General features: G+C 41.5%; 2 protein-coding genes across 3 annotated transcripts; both read right to left on the bottom strand.

The window, feature by feature from the left end:
- Positions 1-1,911: 1,911 nt before the first annotated feature.
- On the bottom strand, positions 1,912-7,059 carry LOC131232351 (transcription termination factor MTERF6, chloroplastic/mitochondrial-like). Its single transcript, XM_058228585.1, has 2 exons — positions 5,606-7,059; positions 1,912-2,559 (listed from the first exon to the last, which is right to left on the bottom strand). Exon 1 carries the CDS (start codon positions 6,760-6,762, stop codon positions 5,623-5,625), a length of 1,140 nt encoding a protein of 379 aa, XP_058084568.1. The 5' UTR covers positions 6,763-7,059; the 3' UTR covers positions 1,912-2,559; positions 5,606-5,622.
- Positions 7,060-8,893: 1,834 nt separating this feature from the next.
- LOC131232342 (transcription termination factor MTEF1, chloroplastic-like) lies at positions 8,894-20,988 on the bottom strand. Of its 2 annotated transcripts, none has more exons than XM_058228577.1 (2): positions 19,478-20,988; positions 8,894-9,700 (listed from the first exon to the last, which is right to left on the bottom strand). In XM_058228577.1, exon 1 carries the CDS (start codon positions 20,953-20,955, stop codon positions 19,807-19,809), a length of 1,149 nt encoding a protein of 382 aa, XP_058084560.1. In that variant the 5' UTR covers positions 20,956-20,988; the 3' UTR covers positions 8,894-9,700; positions 19,478-19,806. The 2 variants fall into 2 exon arrangements, with proteins under 2 accessions (XP_058084560.1, XP_058084562.1); XM_058228579.1 differs by lacking the exon at positions 8,894-9,700 and adding an exon at positions 18,957-19,340.
- Positions 20,989-24,209: the final 3,221 nt, after the last annotated feature.

Here is a 24,209-nt window from a genome sequence, read left to right as displayed (position 1 = left end):
TGGTAGGGAAGAATCGCATGCACAATAACTTCTTCATCCGCGACCACATGCGGATTGGCGCCTTTATCCATCTCATTCACTCGAGTTGAAGTTGCTCCCACCAATCTGAAGCTCTGCCCATCAACTTGTAAGCCACGAGTTTAACTTTCTTTTCTTCCATTATGTTCATGTAGTCGAAGAAACGTTCGACTTTAAGCAACCAATCGAGGAAGTCCTTGAAGTAGAGTTGACCATTAAAACTAGGAAGATCGACTTTCATCTTGAATTCTTGGTCCATCTGATCAATGGCTCGTCTAGGATGCTGTAAAATCATGTCGCTAGATCCCACTTTATCAGGAGTGATCCTGTGGTTCACTGATAGCATCGCCCTACGATCAATATGATTACGAATTCTAGCAATTGTTGATGGTGGATCACCACCATGAACACAGAGTTGCCCTAAGGCCTCCACCAAACGATCCGCCATGCGATCGATGGATGCTCATTCTCAGGAAGTCGCAGCTATTATCCGCGTAGGACCGTGACGGGGCCATTAAAGAAATGAGTTGATTGTGGTGCTTATCATTGGTCCACGTCATCGCTGTTGATAACTCTAGCTAAGTGACGCAGGGGAGGACGTGAGATCGAGCACAGTCTTCCTCAAGAGGATAACTATTCCGAATCCACAGAACTTCTCTGGACTCCTCACAGAGACTTTTCGAATCCATGAGGAAAAAAAGTAGAAAATATGAATAAATTCTAATAAATTCAAAATTGATTAATGAATAATTGATAAATCCTAATGTGTCTCCTTACACCATTAATATAGGAAAAAAATAAACTAAAATTCGTAATTACCAAAAATAGCAAAATTCTAACTCTAATAAAAATCCTAATTCTAATAAAACTCTTCTAAGGCCTAATTTCTAAAAATAAAAATTGCAAATAAACTTTCTCTAGAAGAGTCCTAGTATAACTAAAAGTTATGTCTAAAAGGAAAGAAAATCTAAAGCTCTAAAAATATTTAAAAATCGGAATTACTAAAAATAGTAAATTTTTCCTAAAAATTCGTTTTTGAGCTGAAAGCGCGCTTTTTTGACGAAACGGACAGATCGACCCACTTTGTGGGTCGGTTCACCTCGGATGGCCCATTTCAAGAAAGATTGATAGGTTGTGCGCCCCGTAACGATACCGGATCAAAAGTTATAGTCAATTCACGGTCCATCTTCTTTTGGCTCAACCATGCTAGGAACGTGTCTATGACAGGGGACCCACATAAATGGGACAAAAACCAACGGTTATCTGTGCATGTGCATGTGCATGTGCAGTAAAGCTCATGTACACACCACACGTGCCAGCATGGCACATAGGTGCGAGATGATACGTCAACACAAGTTCAGTGCCGTCGCCTGTAGGTGATCAGATTTACAGCTTTCTCTACGATCTGACCAGAATGTCTATATTCTCAAAACCCCTCACCAGTTGGACGGTTGTGTGATCACTGAAAGTTGGGCCCCACTGATAAGTTTCTAGGTCAATCTAAAATCCCTGTTATTTCCATCCAAACCCCACAAATTATCTCCTTTCAAGGGTGAGATGGAGATGTGTTTTTTATTCTGCCAACTGCATGGACTTGCCCACATTCCAAATCAAGATCTTTCATTTGGTATGCTTACCAGGATCATGTACTGAAGAGCTAATACACCAAAGGACTTGGCCATACAATCCGTAGTGCCTGTGATTAGCAAATCTCAATAACCCTTTATTGAGGTCCCGATTATTATGATGGAGGGTAAAGGAGAATGCCAGATTGGTGGTCAGCTAAATGATCAGGTGGCCCTTGCAATGGCCTTTAAATATAATTTCATCATCTTGGACTACCCTGTTCTTGCCCTCCTGCAAAAATAAATCAAAGTACCTTTGTATGCACTGTTGAAATCAGATCCCAATATTTGTTGAATATCCATATCTAACAATAAGGTGATTGTTCAAAATGATAAGTGGGTCAGGGGCAAAGATCAAGAACCCCGCGCCAAATCCACAGCTCACGTTGCACCACAGGGAGCAATGGGTATGGGATGCCAACCATAGGTTTGTGTGTAGAGCCAGCATGGTGTGTGTATTTCATCGAACCTGTTCTTCATGTGTGAGTCGCATGACTCGCCAGGATGACAGGAAAATACAAATATGCGCCTGATCATATCTCAGGAGGGCCGCACTGGGTGAACTCAAGATGTTCTAGACGCAATTTTACATTGTTCCTTGTGATGAGGCCTATATGAGTTTTGTATCGGGATGATCTTTTGAATTTTAGGTGAACATAAGCGTTATCACCTGATGGTCGGAGTACATGTTACACATGGAAAAGGATGGGCCCCACATTGCTTGGACGTTGTGCATGCTGCGCAGTGTTGTAGACTACTTCAGTCCTCAAGAATCCAATTGAAGGTGAAGGAGCTCTCTTCAGCCATTCCTTGTCTGCAATCTGAAGCCCAAACTCCATGATCACCCAACATACACACACTGCGTTGGCTGGCCTCATCACAGGTCACAACAGCCACTTGACACCACCAGGAAGATCTGCAAATCAAATAAAAAGGCCAAACATAAAAACTAAAATGAGAAAAATCATCATTTCTCCTCTTGATCAACATCAAATGCAGGCTCACCTTCGGATCAAGAGCTTAGAACACAAACATCATCTTGCAGGGTCCATCAACCCAAAACACAAACATATGATACAATAAGTACTCAAGTTTTTGACATGGCCTCAATATAGCATGGCAATTTTTATTTTTATTTTTCCTATCCGCACTACATGGCATACATGGGAAAGTATCATGCATTGCATGGCACACACAATACTATGGACTGAAAGGTATTCATTCATTATCATTTTAATGCTGCTCTTGACCTCAGGCTTACTAACAATGTGGGGATTTTGTTAGATTTGGAATGTCAACAGGCAAGGCCTGGATTGGATCACAGTCAGCCCAAGCCCGAGCCCGAGCCTATCCTGATAATACAAGGTCCGAGCCTAAACCTGAGCCCAGCCAGAACCTGAAACCAGCCAAGCCTTTTTGGGCCTGAAACAAATCCAACAAAAAGTTTGTCAAGCCCGAGCCTAGCCCACTAAGCAATTTTCAGACATTTTTAGAAAATAAAAGAAAATTCATTGAGCTTATGCATTCTTAACTTTTTTTTCTTGGTTGCATCAATATGCCCTTACATGAGATTTGCTTCTACGGTTTATAAGAAGAACGGTGTTGCCAACATGGTCTTGGCTGCCTGTGGAAGTGAAACGAGTGTGAAGCATGGATTTACTACCTACCTCTAAGAGCTCCAAAGAAGAAACAAGGAACAAGGGTACCCAATTCAATTAGGGGGCTCTTTGGATGTGCGTCAAATATCTCAGAAGCAGACAATGACAAATCATGGTTATCTATGTTTTATGATTTAATGGCAGATTGTTGTCAGATGAAGAAAACAAAAAGATGATATCACACTCCTATCAATGGAATCAGCACAAAACAGATAAATCATGATGGTCACCCTGCATTAAAGATACACTTGGCTGTACTGCTAAATCATGGTTGACAAGACTTATGAGCCAACAAAGTTGGCTTGACAAGATTTTTTTCAAATCACAAACATATTTGAATTCAATTTAAAGCTACCCAATACTAATAGAGTCTCCTAAACTACATGTCTATGGTTGACGAGGCAAATTCCTGTTCATTTCACAATTGGACTGTTCTCACAATTCTTGAATTTGCGTGAGAGCTCATTTGGCAGCTTGGAGCAAAAGGGATTTGTGGGTTTTTTTGGGTCATTTGATAGTAAGGAATAAGAGGGATTTTGAGGAGGCCATTTTGCATTCCCACCTTAAAGCTGCTTTGCAAAATCCACTTGATTCCACAGGTTGTAAAATGCACCCAACTCCACGGGATTTAAAAACCACTCAGCCAAACGAGTCTTAATTTCATGTGTTCTGGAGGGACTTGGGAGTGTTCATACAATTGACAAGGCAATTGACGGTTATTTTGGATTACAAACTATCACAAATGGTTCGACGAGTTGCAGAGAGAATCTCAGAAACACGTCACAAAAGGCCTCGCCAATTTCAAAGGCAAAGCCAAAGAATGAACGCATCCAAGGGTCACAATCTTAACATGATTGTGACCATTTGTGCAATTTGTATAATGCACTGAAACTAACTGTGTTAGAACAAAACATATTTGAAATCCAATTTGTAAACCATAATATGGGCTTTCTTTTCCCACCAATTCACTTTTTGAGAGAAGGTTTTACTCTCCTGCCAAGGAAAGGAAATCCCATGACCTTCTTTTTTTTCATATCCAAGGAAACTCAGGAAAATTGTTTGCTTTCCTTAGGGGTCGTTTGGATGCCCGTAAATGGGCCAAGTTATGATTTACAGGTAAATTTTACAGTGTTTGGATGGCCTTTTTTGCCTGATGTAAATGATTTACAGCATTTACCCCCATCTCATTTACAGGCAACAAGTTCGGATTCTCCATTTACAGCCTAACGACTATAAATGGAAAGCTTGGCTCTCCATTTACAGGGCTTAAACAATTTACACGCTATCCAAACATAGACAATCATTTACAGCTTAAAGCCAAACAGGACAGGTTGTAAATGATTTACACCTACAAATCATTTACAACTCAAACCATTTTTACAGCCATCCAAATGACCCCTTAGTTTTCCCCTCAACCCAAACACGCCCATATCCCACCTATGAATGGACCATCGTGGTTTAAAGGCCATGTCTAAAGTGGATCTCACCATATAAGCGGCTGCGATCATGGATACAGCGGCAATCTTAAAAATCTGCACCATAAAGACCCTCTTCAATGCTCTCAGTTCAGTTCCGTCTGCGTTTGATGTAGAGCGGGTCGCGGACACTTTCATGTCCAACATGGATCAGAGAAGGCCTGATCAAAGGCAGAAGTCATCAAGGCCGTCAGAACCTTAAAACAGGCATATCTCACAAACCGGAATGAGTAACTCGACGTACCATTAATGATTTTGGGGTAGGACGAGCTACTTTAGCCAACCAACCCGGCTGTGCCAGGTTGCCCATGCCGAATTTGCCAGATTCCATCATATTGATGGCCGAATTCCATGTTTAATGCTGAATATCATGTTTAATTCCATTTTTACTATAAATAGTAAGTTTTAGTTTGATTATAACTCTTCATCCGTTGGGCTTTAGGAGTTGTGCCCAACATGAAAAGTGTTTAGAAAAATTAGGAGAATAACTTGGTTAAACTAAGTAGGACACTTACTATAAATAGAAAATTTAATATTTGTAATAAGTTATGAATTTTAGGGAGTTTTAGTTATAGTTTAATTACTAAACTTATTCCAAGTCTTGGTAATCTATCAATCGATCAACAAGTTTCTTGCATATAATTTAAAATTATTTCTATTTCTTTTCCTTGTGGATTCGAGAAGTCTCTGTGAGGAGTCCAGAGAAGCTCCGTGGATTCGGAGTTATCCTTGAGGAAGATGGTGATCGACCTCATCACGTTCATCCCTGCGTCAGCGTTTCTCATAGAAGAAGAAGAAATAAAAAATAGAGATTATTTCATTGGACTACCTTGCAGGTGTAACCTCTCAGATTTGTGCCATGTAAGCTTCATAGACATCAGGGCCATTCTCCTTGTATGGATCCACATACTCTTCCAAGAACTTCTTCTCTGTCAGGAAGATGATTGTCGACAGCGAACGACCCTTCTTTAGCAAATCCTTCGATTCCAGGATCCGCAGCACATTGCATCGAGGGATTATCCTCTTCTCCAAGCTATAAGTCAGCATTTTTGGCCGCAGGATAATGTGGGCTCGGTCACACCCGAGCTCAGTCACGTAGTAATGCATCATCTTCTGAATCCTCTCCTCGGAGTATGCCAAGAACATTGGATACCGCATGAACGCAGAAAGGGTGTCGGCCTCCGACCACCCAAAGCTCTTAAACAAGTTGAATTTCGCCTCCAGCGTGGCCTTACTCAACGATCCAACGGTCAAAAGCGCGTGGATGAACATCCTGTCCTGATGGGTGAGCCCCATTTCCTCGACGCGAGCAACAGTCCCCTCGAGACATCTCGGATTCTGCATGAACAAGGTGGGCTTTCGCAGCACAAGCATCACGATTCTTTGAATCGGGACGCCAATCTTCTGCAGATTCGATATGTTGGGCTGCATCTGTTTCTTGATGCCGGAGGGGAAGTCCCATGTGGAGCGCCTGAAGAACGTGGCGACGTTCTTGTCGGTGCCAAGGACAGTCCGGAGGAAATCGACGGTGGGGATGAACCAGTTATTGACGCTTCTCAGCAAAAGGACGGGGTTTCTTACTATGGTCATGGAAAGATGGGGCCCAGAGAGGCCTATTTGTTGCAAGATCTTGAGTTTGGGGATGAGGGTTTTCTGAACATTGGCGGCAAGGAATTGGGGCCTCTTGGAAATGAGATCTCTGATTTGGGGGTCGTTCAAACCGCAGTTTCTGAAGAAGGAGAGAACAGAATCTGGGTTTTGTGGGGATTTTATGTGGGTGAGATTTTTAGAAGCAGAGATTGCTTTTTCTGGGGAGAATCCACATGAGTTGGTGAGATAATCGATAATGAAAGGGATTTGGGGAGATGGGTTTTGGGATTTGGACGTTGAGAACGGGAAGAGGTGTGTGAATTTGAAAAGGGAGTTTGAGAAGAGGGTTTTGCAGGGGTTTTTGAAGAAGAAGACAGAGAGCTGAAGAACAGGCATTTCAATAGAGAGAGCAGACAAATGGCCGGGAGACTGAAGAACGCGTACGCGACTTCTCACTCTTGAGGGGCCACCACGCTGTATGTGAATCCCATCCCGTCCATCCGGAGCGCTCTTTGATGCTATTACCTGGGCCAAAAATCATCAAGATCCACGAATCAGGTGGGCCAGACCACAGGAAACAGTGGTGATGGGAAGCGAATCATATGTTTGTCTGTGGGGCCTATTTATCAGGTGTCTTTCGCCAGGATGAACGTTATGTACGAAAATCAGCCTTATCCAAAACTAGGGGCCCACCGAAACCACTACAGGCATGTATTGTTCCCATTGCTGTGGGCCATCAGAGTTTTTTCACTTTTATATATATATATATATATAATTAAAAAATTAAAAAAATAATAATAAAATTGGGGTCATATTTTGTATGCACGGTTAAATAAGGGTCATCACTTGATGGACGGAATGGATTTCACATATTATATATAGTGGCCCCCAACGAGCTTGGGTGTTTCGCCAAGTTGGAAATCCATGCCATTCATTAGGTGAGATGCATTCCGAATATTCTTCAATATGCCGGCTATTTAGGTAAAAATGACTGACTGACTATTCTTCTCTCCTTTCTCTGAAAAATAAGCAAAAATCTAACATGATGGTGTAGCTTTCTTATGTCCAACACGTGTCAAATGAGTTGGATACCACACGCGTGTGCGTTTCTCGTATGGAAATGCAGAAGCGTACTAGTGGTCAAACACAAATAGATCTCATAGGTGGTCCCAGTATTTCTCAACCATACAATACAGAGGTTCTTACTGTAGTGTGGGGCCCAAAAAGATGCCCATGAGAAATCCACTCTGTCCATCAGTTTCTCAAGCTCACAATAGGACGAGTCCAAAAATCAGACAGATCCAACACGTGGGTAGATCATGCACCACAAGAAACAGCGGGGATTTAACGCCCAGCATTAGAAATAACCTTTTGTTGGGATCAGGATGATAATTGTGGCTACAGTTTATCTCAGACAGTGGCAATAACACTGGATGATTTGTATGGCATATAAACATCATGGTCCACTTCATTTTGGATTTTGTCCTATTGCGGGGTCATGCAGTTACACGTACAGAAAGGATAGTGGACCCTACATATAACGGGTGCAGATAACCAGTTGGTGAGTTTTTATTTTGCCAACACAGAATCCCCATGTATGGAACCCCACTCACTGGGGGCCCACATGCTGACTGAACCTACTATACTGAAAAAAAAAAAGGGATGATCTTCAATGTTTCCCGTTCTACTCCAAAAATCAAACCATAGAATCACATAACAATAGCTCTACATACGACTCAGCCAGGCTACACCACATGGATCAATGGAGATAGAATGCCGCCATAGATTTGAGTGGGGCTACCATGGTGTGTTTATCTCATCAAACATGTTAATCAGGTGCACCTCACCAGGTCCAAGAGAAGAATCAAAAATCAGACTGATTAAAAATTCAAATAGGCTACATGGTATCAACCTAGCAGTTTCCAGAGTAACTGTAAGTTGTTTCCATTGGCGTGGCCCATATGACTTCTTATTCAGGCTTATCTTTTGAACTTCCCATTCAAATAATGATTCTCACATGGTGGAAGGAGTGGATTTCCAGGGGAAACTGCTACGACTTTCATTGGTTACAGGACCATTCAGGCTTATCTTTTGAACTTCCCATTCAAATAATGATTCTCACATGGTGGAAGGAGTGGATTTCCAGGGGAAACTGCTACGACTTTCATTGGTTACAGGACCATTAGTTCGTACTAAGCCTTTTAGTGCGAACGAACCAATCACCATTTCACTATCCTGGCTTCCACTTCATTTTCCAAGTACATGACTACTTCCACCTTCCCTTTGGCATTTCGTTACCTGCACCACTCATTGAATGAGAGTTCAGGGGCTACCTTTAATGTACACCAGACCATATAATCAAGACTGGGTATACCAGACCATGTCATCAAGAGGGGTGTTGGGGATCACTTGGAAACAAATCCGAATTCAATCAAATGAGACAAATTAAAACGAAAACCAAAAACGCAAAGAACACATGAATTTTACATAGAAAAACCCTCGCAGGAAAAAACCACAGCACGAAATGACAAGCAATCCACTATTAAACGATATTACAAGAGAGGTACTTACAATGATGAGAACCTCATTCGAATCTCCCAAAAGCCTAGCTTTTATTCTCTAGAACCCTTAGAAATGTCTTAGTAAACCCTTGTTATACTCTAATCCCGATTACACCTGACATATATATATACTATCACAACCGGAATTAAAAAACAAATCGCGCACTTACACAGTTCTGCGCGCACCATCGATCTTAATGTCAATCGATCAACACTGATCAAGCACCCTTCGATCGATCGAGCAAACCAAAGCTCAAGCAATTGAACTAGTCCAAAACTATCCAGAGAGTAAATGAGAATTTTCTGAATATTGTATTGAACATGGTCCAAAACTGTCCAGTGAACAATATATCTAATTTCGAAAAGGTGCGATCGATCGAGCATGGCTGTCACCTGTCAATCAATTGATGTCTCCTGATTCTGCATATATTGTAGACATCCTTTCACTAAGGGGAGCTACCTTATGCATGGATCAGATGTTCCACACACTTGTCAGGTTAGCACGTGTGTTGTATGTAAAGGTGCAGCATGTGAAAGCAGCGTCTGCAGGGCTAGTAAACATATCAAATGGCATGCTTTGGAGTTGTCTCGGGCATTTCTCTAGGTCGGGTGGTGGGACCCAGGCCAGAGACGAAAGAAAGAGGCCAATTCCAAAAATGCCTAGGGGCAGGAAAGCTTCTGTTTCAAAATGCTAGCAAGTAGAAATGCCTTGGAAGTGGGGGTACGAGTTCAATTCAAGTCGAACTTAGGAGTTGCCCCTATGTAGAAGATTCCTGCAACTAAGGTTCAAACAAGAAGAAATCCGACATGCAAATTCACCCAAGACAAGAACACATCAACATTCAAACATTTTTCTTTTGTTGGGGTTTGATCAACAACAAACAAAAACAGGCCTGGAATTGATATTAAAAGATGCAATGCAAACATCATATAAAGTATGAACAATTTTCTTTCTTGAAAGCTGACAATTTTGATTTTGAAAGAAAACCAAGTCACACTAAACCAAAGGCGACAAAAAGGAGAGCCAGCAGAACAACTACAAACAACACCATTTTCTCAGTAGGATCCGCATTGGAGCAACCACAAAAATCAAGATCTTTTGATTCATTCAACAGTACGCATGATAATTCAGCCACAAATAGTCTAGCATTCCTCTCTTTCTATGAACCCATGAGACTCCAAACAAACACATCTAACAAAGGATCTCCCTGCACCCATCGAACAGCCCGTCAACAATTCCACCACCAATGGAGATATCGAAAATCCAAGTGACCACATTCCTCCATGGGGGGGTCAGGATGCAAAGAAATCTATCCAGCGTCTAAGCTGACCTTTTTGCCAATCTCCTTAGCAGATTAAACAATACACATATTGCTAATGATAGGAAAGTGTGGCGTTTGTTGCTAATTTAGAGTTCTTGGCAAAATCTTTCTTTCTGGTGGTGTTGTCACAGCCACAGGAAGGGCAATCCCCCACCATGTGCACAAGTTGGAAGGCCCAAGTTCCACTAATGGTAAAAAGACTTCTCTTGGGTAGCTACAGCTAATACGATCCTCACGGTAAACGACTTAAAGAAGCAGAATATGGTTTTCCCCAACATGTGCCTCGTGTGAAGGAGAAAGGAAGAGTCGGTTAACCGTCTGTTTTCCCATTGCTTTGGTGGCTAGGGAGGTCTGGGCTTATGCTTCTTTGTCACCTGCTAGATCTAACAGAAGCCTGAAAAGAAGACTCTAGAGCTCCATCCAAGCCAAGAATCTCTCCAGAAGCGAACTCTATCACATTTGCTGATGAGAAAGCAGATGTGCCTCCCGAATCGCATAACCTACTATGCTCAAATACACTAGCCCCGTCATATAGTTGTCCAACCTTGCTAATATCTTTCCCAAAAAAATTTTAAAAAAAAAAAAATGAACTATTTCTGCCACCCCGAAACCAATCCCTTCCAAAGAACCATCTCTCCCAAAAGTTACATTCCTCCATAAAGCTTCCGGCTCTTCCCTAAACCTCCGCCATTTGCTTGACAACCCCATCTCTTTTTTTTTTTCTTTCTTTTTGATGGATACCCAAAAATAAAAATAAAAATCCAACTCTTCCTCAAACCTCCACCATTTGCTGAAAGGCCCCAACTTTCTTTCTCTAACATGTCAATCCCAAGGACCAGTTCTCTCACAAGCTTCTGAACCGCATTCAAATTAATGAGGTGGAAGTCCCTTCATTCCTCCCCTCCCTTCCAGCAAAAAAAAAAAAAAACTTTGAAGGTGCTCAATCTCAAATAGGGGTGCAACTCAGGCGAGATGGATCACGTCAAGGGTCGACCTGAGCCCAACCCAACCTCAAGAGGACCTAATCAACAGTCCGACCGAACCCGAGGTGCCCAACCTGAACCCAACCCGAATTCCTCTATACTCAACACTCAACCTTCAAAATCTTCAAAAAGAGAAATAACTGTAAAATTAGGACCCTTAATTTGGAACTATTATGCATTTCTTAGGAATTAAAAAAACAATAAGAAAGAAAAAGAAACAAGGTTGTTGTTGTATAGTGGTGAGTATTCTCCTGCCTGTCATGCTGGCAACCCGGGTTCGATCCTCGGCAACAGCGTTATATTTTTTAGAAGGATATTACCCAAAGAATTCAAGATAGGTGGAAGAAATGGAGATGTGCCTCTGGAGTTTTATGCGATTGTCATGTACCGCTTGAACTGAAAGGGAAATTTTATAAGATAGCTACAAGACTAGCCATGCATTATGGGATAGAATGTTGGGCAATTAAGGAACAACATGTTCATAGGATAAGTGTAGCTGAAATGAAGCTGTTGTAATGGATGAGTGGCAAGACGAGGAAGGATAGAATTAGAAATGAATGAATTCAAGGGAATTTCGGAGTAGCACCAACAGGTGGTAAAGGGGGGTGGGGGGATGGTTTGGCCATGTGCAACTGAGACCGAAAACTGCACCAGTTAAGAGTTGGTACAAACTGAAGGCTCTAAAAGGGCAAGGAGAAGACCCAAAAGGATGTGGATGGAGGTAGGAAGAAAAGACTTGATGACCTATGGTCTAACTATAGGTTGGGACCTTGATAGACTGGAATGGCGGAAAATGATTCATGTAGCCGGACCCAATTAATTGGGATAAGGCTTAGATGATGATGATGATGGAATTCTTTGGGGAAAAAAAGAAAAAGCCACAACATCATTTTAGATGATGTTCTTAGTGACTCAGTTTTGTCAATGACATGGGCTAGGGTGTCTTGAGTCGGTTAAGCCTCCATAGGAAGACATTGAAGACCGAAGAATCGAAGACTTAAAGCATCATGGCCAAAGACAACAAATAAATCATGAAGTGCCTTAGTAATCCTAGCCCTAGATCTCTTTAGTTCCAAAACAACCTACCCTAGATGACTTGTTCCATATAAGAAAACCCTTAGTCATCAGGTTTGTGTCGGCTAGTTCATGTGCAAAAGAAAGACATCAAAATGCACAAGTTCGATCGATCTTCAATTAATCAAGCGAAGATTCGATTAATCTTGGTCGATCGAAGCTATGCAAAAACGTCTAGCAAGCTTTCTGCCTTGTTTCGTAGAAACCTCGATCGATCAACATATCGAGTTCAATCGATTGAAAGTGCGCAAAAGTGTCATGCGAGCTTTTTGCCTTATAATCAAATTAAGTTCATTCGATCGAAGGAGTCGCTAGATTGATTGAAGCTAGCGGTTATAGATTCATTGGAGCCCTTTCTTCTATAAAACTAGAAACCAGATCTTTGTGGAATTGATGGTTTTAGGTGATTTATAAGCCCTAGAGCATTCCAAGCCTTCCCAACACCCCTACGCTATCACCCAAAGAGATCCATGCCTTCTTCATTGTGATTAATCACTCTAATGAACATTCCAAGCTCCATTTGATGAAGAACATGGTATATTGCATTCTCTAGAGATTAAACATAAATAACATAGGCAAATCCTAATGTCTATCATCCTCTAGAATGCCCATATAGGTGAATTCTCAATTTGAACCAATTATCCCTTAGTTGTAGGAGATTCAACCTTTTTCACATTACTTTAATAGCCTCATTGGAGCATCAAGTGCAAGATAGCCAATTCAAGGAAGCGGAAGAAGAAAAATTTCAAAGATCGAGAGAGCACAAGAGAAGAAGATTTAAGAAGTGGAGGCGCATCTCAAGCAAGGCGCATCAACGGGGCTCAATCCGACAAAGTTGTCAAATTAGAGTTCATATACTCTTTCCTTATGTAGGATTGAGTATAAAGTTTGTGACCCAAACTCGATCAAGTCCTTGTGTAGGCCTTCGACAAGAGTGTACATATGTAAGTCCTCGTGCAGGCCTCCAACAAAAATGTACATTTGTTAAGTCCTTGTAATGCAAAGGCATTTTCACACCGGGCTCGAGTGGGGTAGCCTGTGGGATGCTGAGGCACACTCGGGGTGGGTGGCCCATGTGACGTAGGTGACTCGTGTAAGGTGAGACCCATGTGATGTGGGGCCCAGGAGAGGGGTTCAGCCAAGGACCAAACCCATGGGATGTGGGGCCTGGGCTATGAGAAAAAGGAATTGATTCCCCATGCTCTATTAGTTCGAGCTTTTAGAATAAGTGATTAGCTGTCCTGCATTAAAGTGGTATCAGAGCGGGAGGCCTCGTGTTCGAGACTCCTCACCGAGAGTGATTGATGCATGGGGCATTTTCACACAGAGCTTGAGCGGGGTGGCCTGTGGGATGCGAAGGCACACTCAAGGTGGGCGACCCGTGTGAGGCGAGTGACTCGTGTGAGGTGAGACCCTTGTAATGTGAGGCGCACGAGAGGGGTTTGCTGAGGACCTAACCCATGAGATGTGGGGCCTGGGCTATGAGATAAAGGGATTGATTTGCCACGCTCTATCAGTTCAAGTTTTTAAAGCAAGTGGTTAGTTGCCCTGCATCACCTTGTGCAGGCCTCCGACGGGTGTACGTGTAAGTCTCTGTGGGAGCCTTCGGCGAGGGCGTAGGCTTGTAAAAGTTAAGGGTGAACCTATTGAAAACTCCTATGATAGTGAAATCCAGTACACTCGAGAAGAGTGCACTGCAGGAAGTGGAGTAAGCTAGTTGAACCACTATATATCCTTGTGTTTTCGATTGTGATTTGAGCACTTTTTTATTCATGCATATGAGTTTAATTGGTTGAATTATATGAATACTTGAATGAATGGTATGCTAGGCATTTGATTAATAGAATGCGCACACACAAGATATCAATCTTATACATAGATTAATGACTCAACTTATTATATAATTTGTAGTCTATGCAATTAGAAGTGTTAATTCATTTTAATTGGCACGTTTTTTAAGTGGTCCTATTCAACAAACAACCCCGCCCCCCTCCCCCCCGTAATTCTAAGCGCTTCCACGTGTCGTGGTAGTCAATCCACGCAATTTCAAATGTCCTTGGGGAAATGCCATAGTGAAACCATCCATCCTTCGCAGTTTGTCCATATCATCTCAAACACCACAATCCTAACTTCCTCTTCTTCAAGGTCAAGGCTTCTTTATATCCGCTCCGCCATTCCTCCTAACAGCGACTTCAAAGAAAGGCTGTCCACAAGAGGCCTTGAGACTTTTTACCCACTTTTCAAACTAAAAATCCAATTGATGGCACATAAGCGCCTATCCTTGAGGTATTTTGCCCACTTTCAAGCTCAAATTTCTGGTAAGGGCTCCTAAATACCTATCCATGAGGCATTTTGACTGATTCTCAAGCAAAAAAAAATCTAGGTAAGGATACCTAAATGCCCATCTTAGAGGCATTTTGTCTACTTTTCAAGTTAAAAGTCCATGTGCAAGCACTTAAATGCCTATCCTCGAGGCATTTTATCCACTTTTCAAGTTCAAAATCTCGATAAGGCCACCAAATACCCTATCCTTAATGGATATTTTGCGCACTGTTTACGTAAAAAATCTAGGTTAGAGCACCTAAATGCCTATCACTGAGGCATTTTGGTCACTTTTCAAGTTATTTAAAAAGAAGAAGAAGAAGAAGCTAGAAAAAGGCTCCTAAGCAAGGTGTTCCGTAACGGTAACGGTGGTCGTAACGGCCACCATCGTTACCTTTACGATACGGGCATAACAGCTGTTACGACCCCATAACGGCCGTTACAATCTCTCTTTTTTATTTTTTATTTTTTGAAAAAACCTCCGAAAAACGTGTATTTGCCCCGTAATGTTGATTAAAAAGTATGAAAAACCTGTATATGTCCCGTGATAGACCATTACGAGGCTATTATGCCTTTATAGTATATGTAATGTGCCGTTAATAGCAATTACAGGTCATTTTTTTCCATAACAGTTGTTACGGCCGTTACGACCACGTAACGTGTAACGGTTGCCACCATTACCTTTACGTAACGGCCTTTACGGCCCCATAACAGCCTATACGGCACACCATGCTCCTAAGTGCCAACACTTCTACATTTTGCTCACCTTTCAAGATAAAAATCTATGTTATGTAACCTAAATGCCAATCCTTAAAAGCATTTTGCCCATTTTTAAAGTTAAAAACTAGTATAACATGGCACAAATGCATATCCTAGAGGCATTTTGCCTACTTTCCAAGCAAAAAAAAAAAAAAAAACTTTTCAAGACAAAAGGCCTATTGTTGAGGCATTTTTCCCACATTTCAAGCTAAAAAAAGTCAGGCAAGGGCTCCTAAATGTCTATCCATGAACATCTTGGCCACTTTTCAAGACAAAAATCTATGTAAGGGATACCTGAATGCCTATTCTAGATGCATTTTGCCCACTTTTTCAAGGTAAAAATCCAAGAAAGAGCACCTTATTTCCTATCCTTGAGGCATTTTGCATACTTTTCAAGTTAAAAATCTCAAGAAGGGCACTAATCCTTTATGCATTTTGCTCAATTTTCAAGCAAAAAACTTGGGTAAGGTCACCAAATTGCCTGTCCTTGAGGCATTTTGCCCACTTTTCAAGCTAAAAATCCACACGCATAAAATGCCTATCATTGATACGTGTGCACTGTCTACTTTTCAAGTTAAAAACCTTAGCAAGGCCAACTAAATGCCAATCCTCAAGGCATTTCGCCAACTTTTTAAGTAAACATTTCTAGGTTAGGGCCTGTAAATGCCCAACCATGAGGCATTTTTCCCACTTTTCAAGATTTAAATCTCGATAAGGGCACCTAAATGCCCATTCTTGAGGCATTTTGTGCACTTTTCAATATAAAAATATGGTAAAGCAAACCAAAATGCCTATGCTTGAGGCATTTACCTATTTTTCAAGTTAAAAATCTCGATACAAGCACCTAAATGCATATCCTTGATACATTTACCTACTTTTTAAGTTGAAATCTCGGTAAGGGCACCTAAGTGCCTATAGTTGAGGCATTTCCCCACTTTTGAGGTTAAAGGCACCTAAGTGTCTACACTTCAAGCATTTTGCCCACTTTTCATGATAAAATCTGCATAATGGCGCCTAAGTGCCTTTCTTTGAGATATTTTGAGCACTTTCTACTAAAAAATCTTGAGAAGGGCACCTAAATGCCTGTCCTGGATGCATTTTGCCCACTTTTCAAGCTAAAAACTTGGGTAAGAGCTCCTAAATGCCTATCCTTAAGGCACTTTGCCCACCTCCCAAGCTAAAATTCTAAAGGCATGTAAATGCCTATACTTGAAGCATTTCACCTACTTTTCAAGTTAAAAAACTCAAGAAAGGGCACCTAAATTCCTATTAATGAGGCATTTGGCCACTTTTTAAGCAAACAATCAAGTAAGAGTACCTAAATGGAGCGGTCTTCTCTTGGCTCAGTGGTAGACATTGTGTGTCTCATATTCGAGGTCAAGGGTTCGAGAGCCCGTGCATGCGTGGGGTGGTATTGTGTGTGTTTCTCACCTTTCCCAAAAAAAAAAAGAGTACCTAGATGGCCATCCTAAAGGAATTTTGCCCATTTTTCATGGTAAAATCCAGGTAAGGGCACCTAATATGTTATTCTTGAGGCATTTTGCCTACTTTTCAAGTTAAAAATCCAAGTAAAGACACATAAATGCCTGTCCTTGAAGAATTTTCTCCACTTCTCTAGTTAAAAATCTTGGTTGGGCCTCCTAAATACCTATACTTAAGACATTTTGCCTACTTTTACGTAAAAATTTTAAGTTTGGACACTAAAATGCCTATCCTTGAGGTTGCCCACTTTTCAAGTTAAAAATCGTGAGAAAGGCACCCGAATGCACCTATACTTGAGGCATTCTGCTCGCTTTTCACATAAAAAATATAAGGGAAACAAATGTCTATCCTTGACACATTTTTCCCACCTTTTTTTCTTTTTTCTTTTTTTTTTTTTTTAAGTGAAAAATCTCGGTATGGGTACCAAAATGCCTAGCCTTGAGGCATTTTGCCTACTTTTGAAGTTAAAAATCCAAGAAACAGCACCTAAATGCCTGTCCTTAAAGCATTTCGTCCAATTTTCAAGTTCAAAATCTCAATAAGGCCACCCAAAGCCTGTGTCCTTAAGGCATTTTGCAGACAAAGTAAAAATCTAGGTTAGGGCAACTAAATGCCTATCCTTAAGGCATTTTGCCCACTTTCCAAGTTGAAAATCTTTGTTAGGGCACCTAAATGCCTATCGTTGAGGCACTTTGTCTACTTCTAAAGTTAAAAAATCTCAACACATAAATGCCCACACGTTAGGCATCTTGCCCAATTTTCAAGTTAAAAATCTAGGTAATGGCACCTAAATACCCTTCCTTGAGGCATTTTACCCATTTTTCAAGTCAAAAATCGTGAGAAGGTAATCTAAATGCCTTCCCTTAAATGGCATTTCGCCCACTTTTCAAGTCAAAAATCATTAGAAGGGCACCTAAATGTCCTTTATGCATTTCACCAGTTTTCAAGCTAAAAATTTGGGGATGGCACCTAAATGCCTATCATTGAAGCATTTTGCCAACTTCATTGAAGATGTCACGACATTTTCCCTGACCTCGGTTAGAGACTGATACAACGATTTAACTGAAAATTTTCCTGATTTATCTTTTAACCGTCTTAGCGAATCCGTGCTTGAGGAAACCGTAGAAACCTTTGCCAAAAGTTGGAGAAGCCTAGTAAAATCTTCAAATTCTTCATCTCGAAAATGCCTTCTACAAGGGGGAGCCCAAATAACTTCATCACCCCTCCCTGAGAAACAAGTATTTGGCTCCTTAGCTAACCCTGCTAATCTAGGGAAGCTGATTGCTAAAGAACTATCCCCTAACCACCTATCCTCCCAAAAGAGAATGCCTTTCCCATTCCCCTAAGAAAATAACTGCCTTTTCTCCTATTATTTGAACCCTTCACCAGAATCCACTGAGAAGCCATGCCTTTTCTCAACCATTGGTGTTTTTATGAACACACGCAAAATACATTCAGATTCAAAGCTTATCAAGCACCATCAAAATTCACATCCTTTTTAGATAAAGGGAAAATATTTTAACCATGAAAGATGGGAAATGATGCCCCTGATGCCTATAAATGTAACGGATAAACAAGCCCAAATCAGCAAAACAAGAAGATATGGACTACAATTTGAGACCAAAACAAATACAAGAATGCAGTAAAACGGGAAAGAAAGGACTATTGCAAAGAAACAAATAAGAAAAACCGACAATTTAATGCACAGAAACAAAAGCAACTTCAACAGAAGATACATTAAGCGCAAATTTGTGCAAAACCACACTATAGATGTTCCAACTGCGCAATCCCTAAAGCCTCATTAGGAAAGTTGGAAAACTGCACTATAGATGTTCCAATTGGGCAATCTCTAAGAGCTCTAAGGACGGGAAAACAAGTGGGGAACATGAATACCTATTTCAATCTAGGGCCTGTTTGGATGTGCGTGCAAATGCCTAGGTTAGGAAGTGATGAACGATGTTCATTTTTTTACTTATAACATGCTAACAGATAGTGTAGATAGAGATATGCACATAACAAGCAGGAAACAGATAAGGCCATAAGCATCTATGAGTCACTTCTTTCTCTTATCAATGCAACAACCACAGTGAACCAAATGAATTCATAAATTCCACTTGTCTCCCTGTGCTTAGGCAGCGTTTGGGTGTACAAACTGAAGTGAATTGTGAACATTCAGTCTAACTTGTAAGTTTCATATCCAAAATTACAGAAATATGGTATCCAATGTTGATGATTTTAACAGGATTAGTGCCTGCAAATGGAAACTGTCTAACGCAGAAAACAACGCATTTTGTAAAAAGCAATGTTAATGTATTGATCTCCCTGACAAAGAGATCAAATATGACATCCAATCTGCAAGCTTGAAAGTTACATTCCTCCTGAATTTGACAGATGAAACGGTTGACACTATTACAAAATCCCCATAAGGAGAGAGCTGTTCTCATGTATCATCCATTCAACTTTGGCCGCAACTAAAAAAAATGGTATTCCTGCTTATAAGTCGTACAATTCTGGGGAGAAGATTAGAAACACATCTATAACATTTCTTTATACTTCAAGCTCAAATCATGAATGGCAATGAGAAGTAAAAGTTCTTTCATCTTCATACCTTTTCAATGGGAGTTCTGATAAGCCCACATTGACCTAGGCATGCGGTCATGTGTCACAGACATCTGAGCCATGCATCAGTCAGGTCCCACCGTGTAAATGGCCTGGACCAAAATCGGGCTGGTCAACTAGAAGGCCCACATCTGAACATTGGATGTGGACCATCAGCAATCATTTTTAAAAACCCCACATTCGTTTTGTACACATGCAGCCCACCTGATGAGCTGACCACCCAAATTTCTGGGCATCGTCGTCTACAATTTGGGGCCCAAACAATGCATAGCACAGATGCCTGCAACACATGTGGCCACCCGTCAGGTGTGTCTCTGATTATTGAAGTTCAGTCGATGGAACCATCATACGCCCCAAGTGAGCTGGACAGATATCAGGAGCTATCTTCATATATGGGTGCACGTACTGCTTCAAGAACTTCTCTTCTGACAAGCAAATGATCGGAAACAAATTGGGGTTCTTATTCAGCAACTCCTTTGATTTCAGGATCCGCAGCACATTACATCGAGGGATTATCCTATTCTCCAAGCTGTATGAGAGAAGCTTAGGGAAGAGAACAATGTATGATGGCTCGCATGCAAGCTCCTTCACAAAGTAATTCATCGCTTCCCGAATCTTCCGCTCGGAATACTTCACATATTCGGGAGCTTTTGCAAATGCAGAAAGGATATCGACATCCGACCACCCGAAGCTCTTGAACAAGTTGAATTTGGCCTCCAATACAGTCTTACTCATCGATCCAACTGTAAACACTGCATAAACAAACATCCCATTTTTGCAGGGAAGCCCCATCTCCTCGATACGGTTGGTAAGCTCCTTAACCCAACGTGGATTCCGCGCGAAGAAGTTTGGGTTTCTCGCCAGGAGTTTCCCAATAATGTGACTGGAAACGCCACAGCTCTGCAAGATTGAGATGTTGGGCCGTATCTTATTCTCAACAACCGAGGCAGAAAACAGCCATTTGGATCGTTTGAGGACTTTGATAACGTCTTTTTCAGAATGGAGCAGAGGTTTGACGAAATTGATCACAGGCTTAGCGCTTACGACCAGAAGCCTTGGGTTCGAGACTACAAACTCTGCCAGGCCAGAGCCGGCGAGGCCGAGCCCTTGCAAAATCCTAACTTTCGGGAGAAGGGTTCTCTCCACATTGGAAGAAAGGAACCTGGGTCTCCAAGAAATGAGGTCTCTGATGTTAGCATCGCTCAAACCGCAGTTTCTGAAGAAAGAGACAACAGAGTCTGGATTTCTGGGGGATTTTATGTGGGTGAGATTCGTAGATAGAGAGATTGCTTTCTCTGATGAGAACCCACATGAGGTTGTGAGGTAATCGACAATGAAAGGGGTTTTGTGAGGCGGGTCTTGGGTTTTGGAGGTCGAGAATGACAGGAGAGCTATAAAGTGGGAGGATGAGATTAGGGTTTTGCTGGGGTTTTTGAAGAAAAGGAGAGCGTGCCGGAGAACAGGCATTTCAATAGAGATCGCAGAGATTGAATACTGAGAAAATAGGACAGAGAAGCGAGGTCTTGAGTATCTAATTTACCAAAATAAGACCCGGTTAGAATACTGAATACTCAGTACACTACATCGCAGTGAGTAAATTCTGTGGGCCCACTGTGTTGTATGTGTCTCATCCACGCCGTTCATTCACTTTTGGAGATAACTTCAAGGCATAAACTCGAAATTGAAGCATATCCAAAACTGAAGTGGACCACACTACAGAAACCGTCTAGCAAAATTGAATGTACGGCATGGATATAAGCCACGTACATCAAGGTGACCCCCACAGTCAGGGATCCCACCTACCCCGGTGGATCCACCGAAGCCACCCAAAATAACACATACAAGACTCCGGATCAACTAATAAAAGGACAGGTGATATGAGTTTAAGGTCTTTCAGGGTTTACAGTGAACGTGTCATCCATGGTGTGTCCCATCATATCAACGGTCCGGATGTGAATCAAGCTCGCGGCCTTGAGTGCACCTGCGACTCAGAACCAGCAATGTGGGTGGAACCCTGACCGCTGGGGCCCACTAGCTGCATGCATTGTATATGTGTACTGTTTATCTATTTTTCTAGCTTATTTTAAGCCATGGCCGTAAAATTAAAGTAGAAATAAATTTCTAAGAGGACCACATCACAGAAAACAGTAGTCAATGACCATTAAAAATCTTTTATGGGCCACTGTTTTGGATCAAACTGGTATTTTTATCCAGCGGTTTTTATGAAGGAATACAAACTTAAGTTACCAACTTAGACTAGCACGTGCGGACAGTGAATTTGAGGACGAAACTACCCCTCCTTTTTACCGCTGCGTCGTTTCCTCTCCCTCCCTTCCCTAGCTCCATTATCGAAAAAAGAAAAACATGAGGAAAACTCCACCTCTACATCTGTTGCTTGGATCGCCCCAGCTGGATCCCACCCTCTCTACTCATCAGCATTTTCTTGTTTTTTCTGAAAAATGGTCTCACCACGGAAGAAAGTACGCACTACAGGTATAATGTACATTTACCTAAACGGTGTAAATTTTTTGTGGGGCATTGAACTGTTGGATGAAGTTCGCATCTTGGTTTTCGGTTCATCTATGCAAAAATCATCCTATGAACATGATAAAGTACAAGTAAAACATCATTGTGGGGGCATAACACGGTTTCTATGGTGGAACCACTATTTCCTGTGGTGTGATCCACTTGATATTTCCATATGCCACCATTTTGGGCTGGAAACCTTACTTTAGATGGAAAAACGGATGAACGTTGTGGATAGTCCACATACATTCAAGGCGAGCCCAACTCAATATTATTTTTTTTATTTTACTATTTTTTTTTTCCTTTGGGTTAGCTTGTTAGTACACACTCATGTCAATACACACACTCCATGTTAGCCACCCCCACTAGGGATCGATACCAAGACCTCAGTGTTGGCATGAGGTATCTCCACTCAGTCTGCCAATTAAGCTATGGATCTGGGTGTGCCCAACTTAGTTAACTCAGCACTATAAGTGCGTACTAAGCAAACTATAAATCTAAATTGTAAGAGGTTTTGGTCCATTTGAGCTACTTCTCGGTTCATGATTGGTGAAACTTCCCGAGTAATTCATAAATTTGACGAAGATATCATAAAAATATGATGGGAAACTTTCACGGATTCATGTAATGTAACGAAAAATTTTATGAACCGCTCGGTCAATTTCATTAATTGCTCGGTCAAATTCACCGAAGAGAATTTCATGTAAATCTCTGTCAATTTCATTAACTACTCGGTCAAATTCACCAAAGAGCAAATTGTTAGGCTAGGTCAATTACATTTAAAGTTCATTCTAATTCATGTTAGCCTCACCCAATTTCAAGCTTGCCTCACTCAAATTCATGTTTCCCTTGCTCAATTTCTCGGTTGCCTCGTTGAATTTTTACGTTGCCTTGCTCAACTCCTAGGTTCCCTCGCTCAATTTCTAGCTTCTCTCGCTCAATTCAAAAGACTTTTTTTTACTGCATAAATTTTATCTTCCAGAACCCCAGCCGAGGAATAAGGATAATCTCATTTAGCAGCTCAATCCTCGCAGTCATAATTATGCTAATTTTGCCTACAAATCTCTTCAGGTGATCAAGAGGGCCCCCTTTTCAAGTAGATGAGATTAGGATGAAAGGTATTATCTCAACGCTTCTTTTCTCTGTATTGCTCTTAAAAATCGTTGAATCCTAAGCCCTCGGAGAAGAGAGATCTCTCCTAATAAAAAAATGAGAGGGATCTCTCTTCTATATTATATCTATGAGAAAAGATATAGAGATCTTCTCTGTTCTATCTATTCCTCTATCTATGAGATTTAATTCGCGCTCAATCCGTTGGTTGCCTCGTTGAATTTGTACGTTGCCTCGCTCAATTTCTAGGTTCCCTCGCTCAATTCTTACGTTGCCTTGCTGAATTTCCACGTTGCCTCGCTCAATTCCTAGGTTGCCTCGCTTAATTTATAGGTTGCCTCACTGAATTTCTAGGTTCCTTCTCTCAATTTCAAGCCTCCCTCACTTAATTTCTAGCTTCCTCTAACTTCCCTAGCTCAATTCCTAAGTTTCCTCGCTAAATTTCCACGTTGCCTCACTCAATTCCTAGGTTGCATCGCTCAATTCACAGGTTGCCTCGCTGAATTTCTAAGTTCCCTCGCTCAAATTCTAGCTTCCCTCGCTCAATTCCTTGGTTGCCTCGCTTAAATCGTACATTTCCTTGCTGAATTTCTAGGTTCCCTCACTCAATTTCTAGGTTCCCTTGCTCAATTCCTAGGTTGTCCTGCTCGCTCAATTCCTAGGTTTTCTCGCTCAATTTCTAGCTTTCCTCGCTTAATTCTTAGGTTGCCTCGCTCAATTGATGAGTTGCCTCGCTCAATTTCTAAGTTTCCTCACTTAATTTGTAGCTTTTCTCGTCAATTCCTAGGTTCCCTTGGTTGCCTCACCGAATTCCTACGTTGCCTCACTCAATTCCTAGGTTACCTCGCTCAATTTATAAGTTGCCTTGCTAAATTTCTAGGTTCCCTCGCTCAAATTCTAGTTTTTCTCGCTTAATTTCTAACTTCGCTCGCTCAATTCCTAGGTTGCCTGGCTCAAATCTTAGGTTTCCTCGCCACTCAATTCGTAGTTTGCCTCGCTCCAATTTCTACGTTGCCTTGCTCAATTTGTAGGTTCCCTCGCTTAATTCTAGGTTCCTTCGCTCAATTCGTAGGTTGCCTCACTCC

This window comes from Magnolia sinica, chromosome 2 (genome assembly GCF_029962835.1).
Source record: "Magnolia sinica isolate HGM2019 chromosome 2, MsV1, whole genome shotgun sequence".
Classification (NCBI taxonomy): domain Eukaryota; kingdom Viridiplantae; phylum Streptophyta; class Magnoliopsida; order Magnoliales; family Magnoliaceae; genus Magnolia; species Magnolia sinica.
This window is presented reverse-complemented; position numbering and strand designations above follow the sequence as displayed.